This window comes from Parasteatoda tepidariorum, chromosome 2 (assembly GCF_982258835.1).
Source record: "Parasteatoda tepidariorum strain Cologne lab strain chromosome 2, Ptep-v5.0, whole genome shotgun sequence".
Taxonomy (NCBI): domain Eukaryota; kingdom Metazoa; phylum Arthropoda; class Arachnida; order Araneae; family Theridiidae; genus Parasteatoda; species Parasteatoda tepidariorum.
Window position 1 is genome coordinate 38,771,556 of NC_141756.1, and position 18,211 is coordinate 38,789,766.

Sequence of the window (18,211 nt, forward strand, 5' to 3'; positions counted from 1 at the left end):
TGTTGCTATTCAGTCTCTTCTCAATCACCCACAACGCCGGCTTGCATACACTCGACTGCTAAAGGCAACACAGGAGCGACTACGACCAATACCTCCTAGAATAAGGAAGGCCTCAGCACGGGTTAACATAAATGAAAAATCCGATCCGTGAGTAGTCCAACGAAGTAGACCTGAATGGCTGCCACATTCTTCCAGTAGCATTGGCGTCATTCATACCTTTCATTTTGGCGAAATGGAATTCCGATGACCATTACAGTCATTCCCTTAAACCCTCGTTGGCGCCTGTTTTTCCCTTCCACGTGTTTTGTTATTTTTAATTCGTTTTTGTGAAGTTTTAAGTTTATGATAGCTACTGTTGGATTACATATTTGCAATATATATTAATGTGTCATGCCTTACCATTGCTGTGCAGTAAACTGCAAAGGAAATTATGCTAACGGTCCAAAAGTTGCCGTATTTAGTTTTCCCAAAGATGAAGCTCAACAAAGACGTTGGCTACAAGCACTCTCACGGAAGGATTTTATCATCACTAAGAATTCTCGAGTAAGTTTTTTCACTTATTGTTTATTTCTGTTGCAATCGGGGTTCGTTGATTTAAATCAACAATTTCTTTTTTAAAATATTCATTCATGTAGTTAAATCAAATTATATTAATTTTTTTTGGAAAACAATATATATTTAATTTAGAAGGCATTTTAAATGAGATTGTACAAATTTTTCATGATTTTCATAGTTTTAAAATTTGTTTTAATTACATTTTTGTGTGAGAAAGTTTGACAAAATATGAAAACATATTGCAGGCTATAAAACTCAAACAATATGAAACGATATAAAAAAAATATATGTTAAATTTAGAAGGCATTTTAAATGAGATTGTACAAATTTTTCATGATTTTCATAGTTTTAAAATTTTTTTGAATTACATTTTTGTGAGAGAAAGTTTGAGAAAATGTGAAAACATAATGCAGGCTATAAAACTCACAACAATATGAAACCGAAAATTTAAATAATTCGAAGAAAAAAAAAATCACGAACCTCTGTTACAACAGTTCTATAAGTATTTTAATATTGTTTTTCCTAGAGTGATAATTTAAAATTTTACCTGAAATTAAAAGTTTTACTTAAATTTTAATTTGCATCTCTTACTTCATTGGGTATTGTGCATTACTAGTCTTGGTTTTGTGGGGAAAAAAAGAAATTGTAATTGAAATTTTAATTTGAATATCATATTTCATTGAGTATGACTTTCAACAAATATTTTGATTTTTCTGAAATTGTTTTCCGTTGAGTTTAGAAATATGAAAACATTTTAAGAGTGAGAACTAAATGTGAGAACATTAAAAGTTTTTTTAAATTTTTTTTTTACATCAAATATGTAAAAAAGTTTATGACATCAAAACTATAAAGTATTTAATATAATATTTTTTGAAGAAATAGTTAAAAATAAAAACAAAGTACTTAAAATGTATACTTGATTTTAGGTGTGTGAGAAACATTTTTCATCGGATGTCATAGTTAAAGAAACTGTGAAAACTGACCCAAAGACTGGTGAAATAAAAAAAATTCCCCTAAGTCGATTTAAATTGAAAAAAGATGCCATTCCTACCATTTTTGAAGGTTGTCCAGAGAATATGACTAAAGATCTTCCTCTGAGAGAATCGCGAGAAGACAAATTAAGGAATTTAGAAGAGAAAAATTTTAATCTTGCCATAAAAGAGAGTTTGCAGGCTTCTGAGGAATATGAAAAAAACCATTATTTCAATAATTATGAGGAATTCAAGAGGATTCTCAGAGATAACATGGATTCGTCATGGTCATGCCAGGATTTTATTTCAAAAACATGTTTCTTTTCTTTCTGTTTTGAACCTCAACCTAACATTATAAAATCTGTAGTAGTCAATGAAAATTTATCCGTGGAATGTTTTTTTAAAAATGTAAAGTTATCATCAATTGGTAATTTTTCTATGCCCTATACTTTAACCTCTATAAATGATTTGCAACAAATTTTGGATTTATTTAAAAATACAAACTATATTCATAGCTCTAAAGATATTATTGATTCAGTAAAAATTTTACTTACTAAGTTAAAACCTCTATTGCCCGCAGATAAAAATTCAGTCATTGAGTTTTTGTCTGAGGAAATTTCACTGTTAACTGTTGATAAAAATGTATTGCGTTATAGTTCAAATTTTTTGATATTTTGTAGTTTAGTTTACTCTATTTCACCTCATTGTTATAAATTTATTAGAAATTCTAACAATCTAATTTTGCCTCATCCATCAACTATAGAACGACTTTGTTCATCATTTAGCATGAATCCCAAAGATGAACAATTTGATGAAAATTTTTTGCTTTATGCTAAACAAAAAATTCAGTATTTAAATGAACACCAAAAAATTGTTTCCTTAATGATGGATGAGATACATTTAAAACAATACTATGATTATAAAGCTGGTAATATTGTTGGAAAATCTGTCAATAATGATAAAGCAGCTAATTCTGCTTATGTTTTTATGTTGCAAAGTTTTTTATCTGATTTTGAAGATGTTGCACACATTTTGCCTGTTTTCAATATTAATGCTGATTATTTATACACTTTTCTTGTAAAAATTATTTTAGGTTTGGAAAAAATTGGATTTCATATTTTATGTGTAACTTCTGATAATAATTCTTTAAATGGTAAAGCGATGTCCTATTTTTCTACCCCATCTAAATTAAGTTTTGTTTATGCCCACCCAGCAGATCCCGAAAGGTCATTATTCTTTTTATTTGATCCTGTACACATTTTTAAATGTTTAAGAAACAATTGGCTCAATCAAAAAAATGGTCATAATATGTATTTTTTGGACTTTTCGGATTTTTCTAAAACTAAAACTGCCTCTTTTAAAACTCTTAGAAACATTCATTCTTTGGAAGAAGGGCAGTTGATTAAATTTGCGTATGGAATCTCCATTAAGGCTTTAAATCCCACTAGTATGGAAAGACAGAATGTGAAACTTGTTTCACAAATATTTAACGATCATGTCATTTCAGGTTTAAGAGCTCTTTGTGAGCAAACTAATGACCTTAGTTGTTCAGACACAGCCGATTATATACAAATTATTTCAAATTGGTGGAAAATAATGAACGTGAAAAATCCAAATAAAGGTGTTCACAAAAAGGATAAATTTTCTGAACCAATATCAAATGCTGGTAATGATGAAAGAATTGTTTTTCTCAAAACCTTTCTTAATTGGTTAACTGCTTGGAAAGCAGCAAATTATTCTTCAGGATTTTTATCTAAAGAGACATTTACTGCTTTGTTTCATACTACGAGTGCTGTCATCGAATTGTCAAAATATTGTTTTGAAAATTTAAATTTCAGATACTTTCTCACGGGCAAAATACAAACTGATGCTCTTGAACGTCGTTTTGGAAAATTTCGGCAACTTTCTGGGGGGCAATATAATATATCAATAAGACAAGTTTTTGAAACAGAAAGCAAATTGAGATTACAATCTGTTGGCCCGTTAAAAATTAAATCCTCTTCTTTTGGTGAAATAGATATCAATTTGGTAGAAACTGATAATGCAGAAAATGAGGTAGAAAATGAAAAATTAAATTTTGGTAAAGAAATTGATGTTAATGAAGATGATTTAATTCCATTAGTTTGTATTTTGCCTGTGCTTACTTATATTGCTGGTTTTTGTTGCTATTGTTATTTAAAACGTAAAAAATGTTCATCTTGTGAGAAATCTATCACATTAACAGATATCGAAGAGAAATTTAATGTGATAGATGAAGTGGAAAACTCTTACATTCAAACATTAGACAGAGGTTGTTTGGTATACCCTAAGCATGAAATTGTTGACATAATCTTGCACGCATATGTGGTAGTTCAAAAATTAGTTTCTGAAGAGTTTGAAAGCTCATTTCTACAAATGCATAATCATAAAGTTGTGGCTATTGATACTACTATTAATGTTTTGGAAAGAAAGGAAATATTCTTAAATAACAATCAATGCTCTGCTCACGATTCCAGTTTCATTGTAAAATTTTTGGTAACTCGAGCCATTAACACCTTTTTAAGCAATTATTGTAAAAAGCTAAATGATTCAATTTTAACTGAACGACTTAATAAAAAGAAAGCTAACTTAAACTTAAAAGTAACTAAATCTAAAATTGAACCAGAAACTAAGAAAAGAAAACTACAAACATTAAAATGAAGGAGCTGCTTTTTTTTTTCAACATTAAAATAAGAAATCAATTTTTGATGCAACTTTTTGTTTTTCTGTTTTTTATTTGTAACTTTATTAGACAAGTAGCATTATAATACTTTTTGAGTTTATTTGAAAAATATTTTGTATGACTAGACTAATAAATTAATGTTTAAGTTAATGTGATCTTTTTTATAAGCTGAAGAGATTTAAAATGAAATCTTACATTGTTTCTATATTTGTATTTGAAATAAACAATTTTGTTGCTTGTTTTATCACTTTTCATTTTTGAAAGCTGTGAGCTAGTAACTTGTAAAAAATTTTACTGTATAATTTTACTATACTACACTAATTTAAAATTGTGTTCAAATTTCAATAAAGTTAAGGATATAACTTTATATCAGCTGTCCTAAAAATGAAAATTTGTTTTCATAAAAATTTTACTCAATAATAAAATTATTTATTATATATAGCATGTTTTATGTATATATTTAAATGAAAGACTAATACTAAATGCTTACATAGATAAATTGCCAAATAATATTGTCTCATTCCATAACATAAATTACAAAAGGTATATTAGACTGCAAACCTTTTTTTTAATATCTTTATTTCAATTGATAATGCAATTAAAATAATTTGTCTCAGAATATTAGTATACGTTTAAATTTCATTCTTTTCAGTAGAGAAGTAAAGTGCTTAAAAAAATTTATTTTTTGAAAGGTAAGTTTCTAGTTAAAAACAAACTCATATAAAGTATCCGATCGAAGCTTTTTTGAAAAGACGCGGCAAGGATTCGCGTTGGACTACTAAGGATTGAGAGGGGTGTGTCGTGCTGAGGCCTTCATTCAAGGAGGTGTTGCTACGACTGTGATGTTAATACACCTCTCACATTCAGCACTCATAAAGCACGGTGATCTTAATACAGCTCTCCCGGTTTCGCACAAAAACAGCAATGATTCAACTAGTGGTATCCATTTATCGAATTCTATCACAGATATAATTCTGGTGGGGGAGTACTGTAGCGTATCCACCACTACAAAATTACAATTACAATTCACTAGTATATAAGACATGTTAACTCGACTCTATGTCGGGGTACCTTTTCATAGATGACGGTTGACATGGTCTGTAACAACTCTCCCCACAATTTACAAACAAAAATAAATAAATGCAAAGTAAAAATATTTAAGGAGCAACATCATAAAAGTTATTATAACTATAATGTGAATATCAACGACGATAAAATAAATAAAAATAAGAATAAATGTAATCTTATATGGTTAAACGCTACTGCAAAAACAACAATAATTTTTTTAATCATGTCTTATACGTTTTTAGCAAAAATGAAAAAAAAAATTGAGCTTTAAACACAAACATAATATTAAATAAAAACTCAAAGCATATTTTTATATAGTTTAAATTTTGTTTTCTTAAAAACACTGTGCGAATAGTTTAATTCACAGATGCAAACTTTTTCTTTTTTAAAAAAATACATTTTATTCACCAGACGACAAATAAAATGACTTAATATTGTCGGAATTTCCAGACACGTCAAACAAAACACAACTTTTGCTTATATTTTTAACTTAAGAAACACGATTTAAATTCCCATTTGTCTTCAAAGAACTAAGACGTAAGGCAGATAAAAATTTAAACCTAACATTTTGCCTCAAAACAACGAATGATAGCATGTTTTGTTTATTTGATTATAAATTGTTATTCTTTCTTTTTTGAGAGGGAAATAAAAATCAAATTTGCTTAAGGGGAAAAAATTTATTTTCATAAATAGAGAAAAATAATATATTACGATAGAAACACATAAAATAAATTTTTCAGATTGTTTATTTTGAGTACGTCGTACCATAAAATATGGTCTTGGCCATAATTGCTGTAAAAAATAACTATTTTAAGAATTAAAAAAAAATTCTCTACTAAATAAACTAATTTTATTCTTGAAGTGAGTAAAGTGGATTTTTTCAATTAAAACAGTTTTCGTATTTAAAACAATTTAAATTAAAATGTTAGAATAGTCTGTACGCTGAAATATATTTTCTTTCATTTTCTGATTAGTATCAGTGATTACACAAATAAAAATATTGGATGCAAGCTGTAGAGAAATCCGATTTTTCGTTATATTTTTGGAGTTGTATCTATACTTATCGATAGTTTGCAAAATTTTATTTTCATTAATAATCTTTGGAAAAAAACTCACAGTTTTATTTTAAGTTTTGAGTTTGCTTTTATTAAGAGGCGTCATAGGAAAACTCTTATTTGAAGTAACAGTTTAATACTTATATTCGTTTTATTCAATTCCAAGAACTTTCTGGGGCTATATGTGATCAGCTGATAGTGTTCCATGAAGACTTTCACAAGCAGCTTATTCTTTTTTATTCAAATTAAATTATAGCCGACCGGCCTGTGTAGGGGGCAGGGGAATGTCCTTGCATCAGAAAGGTCCTGAGTTCGAATCCCGGGCAAGGCATGGATGTTTTTTTCTCTGTGTGTTCTATGTCTTTTCTCCTTTGTGTGTGATTGTGACCCGCCCTATAAATCGGTTGTGGTTGTGTGAATGGCGTGGCAGAAGTCAAATTCCTGGCCATAGATGGCGCCACTGAAAAACAGGAACAATCGCACCCCCACTGCCTAAACAGGCATACGACAAAAAAAAAAAATTAAATTATAAAATTATCTATAAATTACGTTCAAATATGGTCCTTTCAGTTTTTTTTAGGAAAGTGATCTAAAGTTTGGACCCTTAAATGTTAATTTTGCCTTTTGCGTATTTTACCATAACTCGAGACCTTTTTAAAACGAACTGAAAAATTTTTGTACTCAATTCTGAAATTTGTTTATCTGAAGAAATTTCCATGTAAAAATAAGAACTTTTAATCCATCACTTCTCCATCTCATCTTTTGCATTGCATTGGTGCCTCTGTGAGGCAACTGATGAGTGATGGAGAGACTGTCTATGACTTGCTGATGCGACACGATCTTCTGGACTTGGTCTAGGGCTCTAGACCAAGGGGATAAGCAACAACAACAACAGAACTTTTAATAACTTTTTTTAAAATTTTTTATTATGATATTTAGAATAGTCGGGAAATTTTGAATTGTAAATTATAAATTTCTTTAATATTTTTAAAGAATGGAATTTCACATTTCAAAATACAAATTTTGATCGAAATCAATCGAATAGTTCCTGAGAAACCAAATTTTAAAAATGCGATTTTTTTCAAAATACAATTTTTCAGGCACTTTACAGTAATTCATTTAGTTTATTAAAGAATAATAATAATAACGTTCTCGAAATTTTGATTAAAATATTTAAAACAGGAAAAGTCCAGTGAAAGTATGATTCTCAAACAATTAATTGCAAAATAATGGTATAAATGACTTATGAGTAATAAAAACTTTTAAATTATTAGATATAAAAGGTGCAAAAATGTGGTACTGTACGCAGTACAGAGCAGTAATGTAAGCAACAAATGCATGTTGAGATCGTTGTATGCTGTATAGGGCTGCTAAGACAAACAAAAATTTACAAAGGGGCTGTAAGCTGTTGTTACCATTCGTTGTAGCTCCGTATAGCATTCAGTGAGATTTTTTGTTTATGTTTACAGCCCTAAACATGGTATTGCGTTACCTGTCTGTAACTTTTGTAATGGTTTCCAAAATTAGTGATTACAAATTTTACTTTTCATTTACGTGCTGTTGTTTTTCCTTTTATTCTCAATACTTTTAAAATTATTTAATTTCGGAAACCGGCTACTTATTTGTAGGACCTCATGAATACAAAATAATAATAAGAATAAAATAACTTTGATGAAGTATTGTTTTGTCCCAAACTTTCAGAAATTAGAACTATTAAAGCAGTCATCAGATTATTTTTCAAATACATTGTGCAAAACTTATTGAACTTGTGACATTTAATACTCCTTAATATCTTTATCACAATGAATTAAAATCAACGAAATAATTCTCAAGTCTTAAAAAAAAACCTTTGTACTCCTGCACAGTTGTTTCCATTCATTTGCTCCGAAATTCAATAAACTCCTAATAAAATGTGCTTCCTTTATCCATAAACAATTCTTAAGAGGATAAAAGTTTCTTGTCAGCAGCTAAAACGCACATTAGATCAAAACAAAACCTCGGTAATTAAATACACTTTGATTGACGATTCCCTTTTCCAATTCGAAGCCAAGAACTTTACTTCATCTCTCACCCCCTATCTCAAAACCGTTGATCCAAGGCATCTATTTACTTTCCTTTAGAAAAATTTTCTCTGATTTTTTGAAAGATGATTTCCGTCGTGATGAAATCGAAATGAGCTCTCACTGGTTAAAGGAAAAGGCCATGAATCAATGGCTGAAGATGTCTGTCCGACTGTCTAACCGGCCGCCTGCACCATTCTCTATTCTGTCAGTGAGTATCAATTATTGTAGGACCTCCCAAGAAGTGAGGGAATTTTCTATAGAAAAGAGGGATTTTGTTGGACTCTTTTTTCCCTTAAAAGAAAAAAAAATGAAATTGGCTTGTGATTGGGAAATGAGCTTTTGTGCTTCAAATGTTATACAATGGTAGCCTAGTTATGGGGGATATATAAGTGAGATTTCTTTGATGAACGATTAGAGTGACAAATGAGAGTTATAAGCTTGTGAGCTTGGAACATAAATAAAATAAGATTTCGACGTCGTTGATCAGCTACTTTTATTTATATTCCAGATGAACGTTATCGTTCTGAAACTGAAAGTAAGAAGATTTTCATTTCTAATTTCGAAAACTTAAGATCTTCCTTAAGCTCCTTTCAAATACATTTTAAACATCTAACAAGGGGAAACGAATGATTCATTTATAAATTTTGCAATACATGAAATATCTGCTACCTAGAACACAACCAACATTCATAAATGTATATGAATGCGTGTTTAAACCAATATTTAATATAAAAAATTGCTGAACGATAATGAATGATTAAAATATTTTATTTCAAACTTCTTATGAGCTTTTATCTTGCCACTTTAGAAATATAAACTGTTAATAGAGTGTGGTATGATAGTAATTTAATATGAAGTTTTTCTTTAAATAAATCCGTTACAGTATCAGTATTTTAAATTTAATTGCCATTTAATTCTATCGCAAAAAAGATGGCACATTTTCAGTGGCTTCATAAAGTGACGTCAAATTTTTGTAGCCATACATTTTCTCTGTAAAAGAATTTAAATAATGGAATCTATCAATTTATTTCACGCCTATTATCAAGTTTATTATGTGACATTTACTTGAACATTATATTTGATGTTAACATAAAATACCAAGCACTTTATTCGATTAATAAGAAATAATTTGAAGTTTATTTACAACTAACAGAAAAATTTCATTTTAATCGTCCAGTCATTTACCAATTAAATAAAAGTTTATATTTATGTACCGGTGTCAAATTTGACTGATGATAAAAGACTTGCCAATTTCACTTTTATTTAACTTTACTTGCTAATTTATGCTAAATAATTTTTCTTTTAAAATTTGTAGAGACATATTTAGAAAAGTAAAGAAGCGAAAAAGAAAAGCTTTTCGTTATAAAAATTTTTTTAAAATTAGGCACTTATCTTTTTCACTAAAACTCATATTGAACCATTCCTTAACTTAACTGAAGGAGTGCTGTAAACTTTTAAAACATGTCAGACATATTACAATAACTTTTAAACTTAATATACTTTTGTATTTTCAGTGCTACAGACTGACCTACATTATATACGCAGCGTGGTTCAAAATTATTAATCAAAATTTTTACTCAAGATCTAAAGAGGACCGATACTGCGCACCCTTGGACCCTACACAAGCTGATCAAAGTAGTCACCCACCAACTGACTGACCGCAGCCAGTGATGCTGGTCATCGATGTTCTATTAGTAACCCTGTATTCACGATCAGTTCACTGTGGGACTTATAGATGAGGAAATAAAAATTAAATATTTAAGATAAATACAGTTAAGAAGCTGAATTAATAAAGGTAGGTAATTTTTTGCAAAAAAATGTTTTTGAGAATTCAAGTAATGTAACTAATTTAAATAAATTTTTGAGTTATATAATATATTAGTACATTTAAATTTATCGTCCATTCGCTTTTAACCAGTATTTAGGCAGCGTAGGATTGAAAAGTTAATTATGAAACTTCTGAATTGTTAGCAAACAACAACGCGAATAATTCCAATGAATTTATGAATATACAGTTGCAATAATCTGTTCTATTTGCATCGTTAGTTTAGGTCAACAATTTAATCGATATGCTAATTATCAAATGGAAATTCTATCCATGAACATAGTATATATTGTTTTAAACGATTTAACGATTGAAGCTCATGGAACGTAATACAATTTAATCGTATTTCAAAATATATAAAAGATTTTGAAATATTGATAATTAACAATGCCAATGTAGAATTTCTGTAAATTGTTTGGTAATAACTTGAAAAGTATCAACAATATATATATATATATATATATATATATATATATATATATATATATATATATATATATATATATATATATATATATATATATATATATATATATATATATATATATATATATATATATATATATATATATATATATATATATATATATATATATATATATATATATACAGAGTGAGAGAGAGAGAGAGAGAGTGCTAAATTATTGTGTTTGAATTTTGTAATTGAAGTGTACATCTATTTTTTTGAACCTTGCCAGAAAAAACAGCAAAAGAGACAGTTTTAAGAAATCCATTGTTGTGAAATCTATGATTTTTTTCAAATTTAATTTCCATTGTCAGGTAGCTTTTGAATATTTTCAGTCTCAAACAGATACAGAATGCAAATTTCTTATATGTCCCGCAGTGGACTGATCGTTAAGACACGGTTCCCAGCAGATCACCGAAGTCAAGCATCACTGGCTGCGGTCAGTGTGCGGGTGGGTGACCACTTGGATCAGTCTACGTAGGGACCGAGGGTGTGCGGTATTGGTCCTCGTTAAACTGTTCTACCGTAAAGTGCTCGACTTCGCGTGCAGGTCGTCGGGCTACCGAAGAAGGGCTGCCCTCCCCTCTGCAGAGGATCAAAATTGTGATGGTATGTCTTCGGATCATCCTCAGGGGTGTTTCCCAGACCGTCGCCAATAGCCCATCGTGCAGCTCTAGTGCGACGTAAATTAACTGCAATTACAATTACAAAAAATTTCTTATGGTGCACCAAGATCATCTCACAAAACTTATGATTCTCAAGTCTCTAATTTTAAAAAAAATTAAGTTAGAGACTTGAGAATCTGCTAGCCCACAAATAAGTATTTTTTAGTAATCGGATAAGCAGCTTACTTGCGTACTGAGATGAGGTGTTGCTCGAACCCTCTGTTTTTACTCATTCAGAGTGAAAGAAAATATCCCTTTTACTCTTAGACAATCACGAAAGATCCTGAAAACACAAAATTTGCGTGCTGGTGTTTACGTAGATAAATGAATTGGATTAGGGTTGTGGAGCATATCGTTTCGTACTGGTATAGATAGGGAGAGTCATGTCATTTGCTAAATTGTTTTTGTCCTTGCTTCTATAACAGAAAACAGTCTCAGACTTTCATTCGCAAAGAGTTCTCAGGATAGCAGCACAGTACCCTTAATTCTTTCTTTTATCATCTTTATGTTGTTTATGCTGGAATTGATGTCTCATTTTAGTTATGGTTTAGTAGTAGTAAAAGTGCATAATTTCCCTCCTGTTCGATCTGCCCAAAGGACTATTACTCAATAACGCGTACTGCAAATATGCAAGGTTTAAAAATGTTCCTTTGGAACTTCTGGGTGCAAAATTGTAGACTTTAGCCAATCGACAAACCTGGCTGTTTAAAGTTACATCAAAAAATATCAACATTCAAAGGGTTAACTAATGAAATTATTTCTTCTTTTGATAAAGGTAGCTGCTGAGCAAAAAAACAGAGCTCAGATGTTTTCGATGTCATTTGGTTGGGTCCTCCTCAATCAAACAAATCGGTAAAACTGCCTGTAGCAAACATTTAGTGGGTTCAATTACCACTATAACCCTTAATGTATCTTTGTGATATCCTTCTCTGATTTGTTCTATCTCGTCTTCAATTTGACAAGGTCTTATACGCCGTCTTTGGAATGAGCACACAAGCCTGCATACTTGTAGCAATAAATGAAAAAAATTATCTTGATCATATACTTTTTTTTTCCATATGCATATACATGTGCAGGCTTACGTGCTCAATTTAAGAACAACGTGCAAGCTTTCGCAAACTGAAGAATAGATAGCACAAATTGAAGAAAGGTATAATGATACATACAGGGGGGTTATGGCAGGATTCGAATCAAATGTCAATAAACTTCAGAGTGTTTGACGCTTGTGCAAAATCCAATAATAGTGGATGCTATTATTTATTTAACAGTACTCATCCAGGCTTGTTGCTCACTTACATAAGCACGGCTAATAAGCCTTTTTCAAGTAAAGAGATAGATAGTACAGTTCAAAGAAGGTCAGCAGGAAGATAAATCCTGGTTTACGGCGGTATTCGAACCCACTACCTCCCCACTACAGATCGGTTGGCATTTGGTTTGATTACTTTATGTTTGATACCACTCGGCCATGGGGACTCCACAGATGCTCTTAATATTTTGGTAGGTCGGTAGGTACTTTATTCACGTCACACTAGAGCTGCACAATGGGCTATTGCGACGGTTTGGGAAACATCCCTGAGGATGATCCGAAGACATGCCATCACTTTGATCCTTTGCAGAGAGGATGGCACCCCCGCTTCGGTAGCCCGACGACCTGCCCGAGAAGTGGAGCGCTTTACGGTAGAACAGTTTAACAAGAACTGATACCGCACACCCTCGGTCCCTACGTAGGCTGATCAAAATGGCCACTTACTGACCGCAGCCAGTGATACTTGACTTCGGTGTTCAACTGGGAACCGTGTTTTTACGATCACTGAGGGACCTTAACATTTTGGAATCGATACAACCGGTATACTGACAGTCACAACCAATCTCGCAGTGGACTGATCGTTAACCGTGCTTACGGTGATCTGCTGGAAACCGTGCCTTAGCACGGTTTCCAGCAGATTACCGTGGTCAAGCATCACTGCCTGCCGTCAGTGTGCGGGTGGGTGACCACTTGGATCAGTCTGTGCATGGACAGAGGGTGTGCGGTATTGGTCCTCGTTAAACTGTTCTACCGTAAAGTGTTCGGCTTCTCTTGCAGGTCGTCGGGATACCGAAGCGGGGATTTCCATCCCCTCTGCAGAGGATCAAAATTGTGATGGCATGTCTTCGAATCATCCTCGGTGATGTTTCCCAGACCGTCGCCAATGGCCCATTGTGCTGCTCTAGTGCGACGTAAATGAACTACAACGACAACGACAGTCACAACCAAGTTCAATTTTAAAATAAATTACAAGAAAGCTGTAAGCGATTTAGATATAACTCGTCACATCTTAATTCTAGCAAACACAATCATTTAATTGAGGTAGAACGTATTTCATAGTATTTCAATCATACCAGTTAAAGCATACAAGCTTCTATACTTATGTATAAGTTAAATGAAGACCACAAACAAACAATTTTATCTCCTGAAGAGAGAAAACAAGAAGTAACAAATTATGAATTGTAGATAACTCCGACTTACCGCTAAGTTTGAAAAAACTTTATTTTGTTTGAAGCTTAAAATTGAAGAAAGTTGATGTTTATAATTATTAAAGAGGCCATGTTATTTCTGTCAGGCTTTCAGAACTGTAAGTACCGAAGATTTTCTAAATTCTATTTTGTAAAAGAATTCATAAAAATGTGATTTTTAGTGAATTTGTTAAAAGTTTTGAAAATCTGAATATTTGGATGACTTTTATAATTTCCTATCCATTACCAAATGTTTTAATGTTTGAAAACATTACTTTTGATTTCGATATGAAAATATCTTACAAAAAACTTGATTAAACCGAAACTGCAGTATGTTTTGAAACCAGCGAAGAAAACATATGTTATCGCTAAGTAAAGTAATGCTAATTTATGTCAGAAAATCATTAAAATTTCGGTTGGCCTTAAACTTTGCATTATATCTATTCAATTTGTCTATTCAAACTTAGTCGAAAGATATTTTTCTGAAAATACTTTGTCGATTATTCGGCCGACCGAATATTCAGAAAAAGGGGGAATAATCGGTCGAATACCGAATATTCGTTACATCCCTACTCTTCATAGAACTAATTTATTATTTAACACGAAAAATATTCATGAATATTTTAGAAGATACATTAAATTACCGTCTTGTCTACTTAATATATAGAAAATTTGTATTTTAGTAATAAAAATATCAAAATGATGTAATGGAGTGAAATTTATTATCTTCGTAAGCAATTTTGTCAAAATGTTGTAAAACAGTATAAAGTTTAATAATTTAGTGGAAAACTAAAATACAATATTTCTTGCCTTATTCTAGAGAAGGAATTACTATTATTTTAAATAGTAATAATTTTTTAATGTTATAAAAAATGACAAAACATTAAATATGTTTATTAATGGAAGATATTCATTTATTAAGATTTTAATAAGTTGTTGAGAATTAAGTATTTGAACGATTTTTATTTATAATCTTGATTAAATATCAGTTACTTTTTTCATCAATTTTCGTTAAGCTTTTTATAATTGTTTATGCTGACTTATTTTCATATATAAATATCCTTCAATAAATTAAAACACATTAAGGCTTCATTTTGTAAAACAGATATTTTAAGTTTCAATCTGTGAAATATTTGAAAGCTCGTTTTATTCCCCCCCCCCCCATCTAGATAAAGCTTTATTGTACTCAAGGAAAACTTTTAATTAATTTAAAATAAAGTTCATGCAGAAAATATTCATTTTCTTAGACTTTAATCATAATTTTATCACATTAATCATAGTTTATAGTTTAATGAAGTTATCAAAACTTTTTGATCTAAAACCTTTTACTTTTTTGAAATTTTTTTAATTTAATATTTGAAAAAGTCTATTTTATTTTCCTACTTTTTTGGTAAATTGTCAGTTTTAATAATAATAATAAATACACCTGATTAATATAGCGTAAATTTCAAACAGTCTAATATTTAATATTCACTATTCACAACAGCAAAAAAATTGCATGAAATAAATTATTTTAAAAAATATAAAATTTTTAAGCTGTCTTTCAGATCTTTAAATATTTTTATCTTAATGAGAATTTCAGCTTACTTAACGGAATAAAATTTGACAACATATAAGAAAATGTCACAAATTTTTAGAACGTGTATAAGGGATAACCTAATAAAAAGTCAAAATAATTATACAATCAATCATTGTTTTCCACTTGAAAATAGTAGCAATTTATCAATACCACTTTTTAAAAATTCTGAATAGTAAATATTTTTTTCTAGATAAAACAAATTTATCATTTTCCAAATATTTTAAACGATGTTTCGAAAACATATGCTTTTATTCGCGTTTTTCATAATCTAATACGAATATTTTTTGTGAAAGATTATTTTTTACAATTCATTACAGTTTTTTTGCGTACTTATTCTTTAATGCTCATTTACCATATGTACAAAAAGCAAAGCATTAGCTTTATTATTTTTATTCGTCGATGAGAATAATTAATAATTTCATCTGTTTTTGACATTGAAAAATGTTAGAAATTTAATTCAGAAAATGATTCTTTTTTGTTTTGCAAAACTAATGCAATAAAAATTTAACCTTTCTTTAAGAACTGTAAAACAGAACTGCTAAAGCGGTTTAAAATGCATTGAGAATTTTAAAAGAGTCATATTTATTGCAGGAAATGCACTAAAATTAGCTTTAAAACTTTTACAAAAATTACATGCAATTGCAGAAAAATGGAAATTAGTCAAGAGTTTGATTTCTGACATTGATCTCAGGATGCAAAGTTTAAAGTAAAAATTAGGATTATTGGGAAACAAAATCTTCGAAATGTCAACTAGAATACTAAGTTAAAATTATTTTTCTTTATTTTCTGGCTTAGAAATATTGTATTATGAAAAAATTGAGTTACTTTTTGAATAAAAAGTTTTTTTTAAGAAAAACTTTTAAGAAAACGTAGTTCTTATTAAAGTTGAATGGCACTAGTATCAAAAAATCCCGAACTTAAGCCGATTTGTAACCAACAACATTATGAAAGTAGTGCGTAGTTTACAGTATGTTTTAAGTTATTAATAATTTTTTATATCTATGCCTCATCTTAAAACAACTTAAAAATTTAATAATATTTTTAAAAAAATACAAACATTATGCAGAAAACTTAGAAATATATCGATAACGCCAATTTAATCCAGATTCATGAGAATCCGAGAAATAAAACTTAGATATTTTTCTCATCAAAATGTGTAATTATGTATCGATTTGTAATTAAGTACAAGCACACGTAGTTAACAATATTTCTTAAGTTATCAATAGTTTCTAATATTAATGCTCATCTTAAAAATTTAATAAAATTTTTAAACTTAAATAATTATAAAATTTTAAAACAACTTAAAAATTTAATATTTTTTAAAAAATACAAACATTATGCAGAAAACTTAGAAATTTATCGATAACGGCAATTTAATCCAGATTCATGAGAATCCGAGAAATACAACTTAGATATTTTTCTCACCAAAATGTGTCATTATGTATCGATTTGTAACTAAGTACAAGCACATAGTTCACAATATTTCTTAAGTTATTAATAATTTCTAATATTAATGCTCATCTTAAAAATTTAATAAAATTTAAAATGAAAAAAAAATACAGACATTATGCAGAAAGCTTTGAAACATATCGATAAAGCCAATTTAATCCAGATTCAAGAGAATCCGAAAAATACAACTTAGATGTTTTTCTCTGGAAAATATGTGATATTTCGCTTTTCATTCTCGCATACTATCCTTAAGATGAGAGGCCCACAAACTACTCAACTCAGCTCGAACGAAATCTCTAGTAATCTCGTTTTTATTACGGAAATCGCTTCGACACGGCTTAGGCGCTTTGGCTCTTCCCAGTATAAATAGATCGAAACGTTGAAAGGTCCTAGTTTCAGCCTACAGTGCTTTTTACAATATTTTATTCCAGGCATTAGATTTATTTTTTTTTTTTTTCAAAAAAAAAGTTTACGTTTTTTTTCCTGAAGTTCCTCTTACCCTCTCTTCGACCGCCCCCTCAAAGAAAATCTTTTGTTCCATTTTTCAACATAGGTCCTTTTTTCGCAAATCCTCTTTGTATTTTTAGGTGTTTGAGGAGAATTTTTACCATTTGTTTGTATGGAAAAAAAGGGGAAAATGTTTCATTTTTCTATCGAAGATCAAGTAGAAGCGGGGGAAAAAGATAAAAAAAGAATTGGAGGTGAAAACCGCAAAAAGTTTTAGAGTGGCTAGATATTTATTTATTATATTCGAACTATTCCTTTTCTCACACTTAAAAAGTAATAAAAAACGAACAGCAGCATTACTGCAGATAAATGAAGTATTCAATTACCTTAATCTAAAATGATTAAAATCAATATGCTCTTTCTAAATAATTTAAAAAGATAATAATATCGTTGATAATTGTGAATTAAATTTCGAAAGAATAGTTTGTGAATAATTTTCAGCATTTGCAGTAAGCTCCGAAATTGCACTCTAATTCAGTTAAATATAAGGTAAAAATTTAGTTGTTAGTTCATATAAAATTATTTATAAGAAATTAGTCACAGTCCATGCAAAATGTTTTCAGCATGATTATCAAATAATTAAGCAAATGTACATAAAATACATTAAGAACTAAAATTAATATTTTTTAACGCATCTTTCTGCTGACAAAGAATTATCCCTTTATTTTAAACCTTGAACTTTGAGTTATTTGCTTGTTTTCTTGCTCACCGAAACGGAATAAAAAATCATTGTTCTATAGAAATAGTTCGGTATCACTTTCTTAAAGAAAAAGTAAATTAGGCGGATTGAATGAGTTATGAGTTACAACTGTTA

General features: G+C 29.8%; 1 protein-coding gene and 1 long non-coding RNA gene across 3 annotated transcripts in view; both read left to right on the plus strand.

Moving 5' to 3' along the window:
* Positions 1-242: 242 nt before the first annotated feature.
* Positions 243-4,377, plus strand: LOC122271516 (uncharacterized). Its single transcript, XM_087157224.1, has 2 exons — positions 243-543; positions 1,482-4,377. The coding sequence occupies exons 1-2, from the start codon at positions 391-393 to the stop codon at positions 4,203-4,205; spliced, it is 2,877 nt and encodes a 958-aa protein (XP_087013350.1). The 5' UTR covers positions 243-390; the 3' UTR covers positions 4,206-4,377.
* Positions 4,378-13,715: 9,338 nt separating this feature from the next.
* Positions 13,716-18,211, plus strand: part of LOC147815233 (uncharacterized) — a 135,287-nt gene continuing 130,791 nt past the window's right edge. For both annotated transcript variants that reach the window (XR_015430807.1, XR_015430809.1), the window contains exon 1: positions 13,716-13,981. This is a non-coding gene — a long non-coding RNA (uncharacterized LOC147815233). The remainder of the gene's footprint in view (positions 13,982-18,211) is intronic.

What these genes read in the sequence shown, in the direction of transcription:
- LOC122271516 (XM_087157224.1), top strand. Translation starts at nt 391, where the DNA reads ATGCCTTACCATTGCTGTGCAGTAAACTGCAAAGGAAATTATGCTAAC. An exon ending in TCATCACTAAGAATTCTCGA is followed by an intron (nt 544 to 1,481) that starts GTAAGTTTTTTC and finishes ACTTGATTTTAG; the next exon opens with GTGTGTGAGAAACATTTTTC.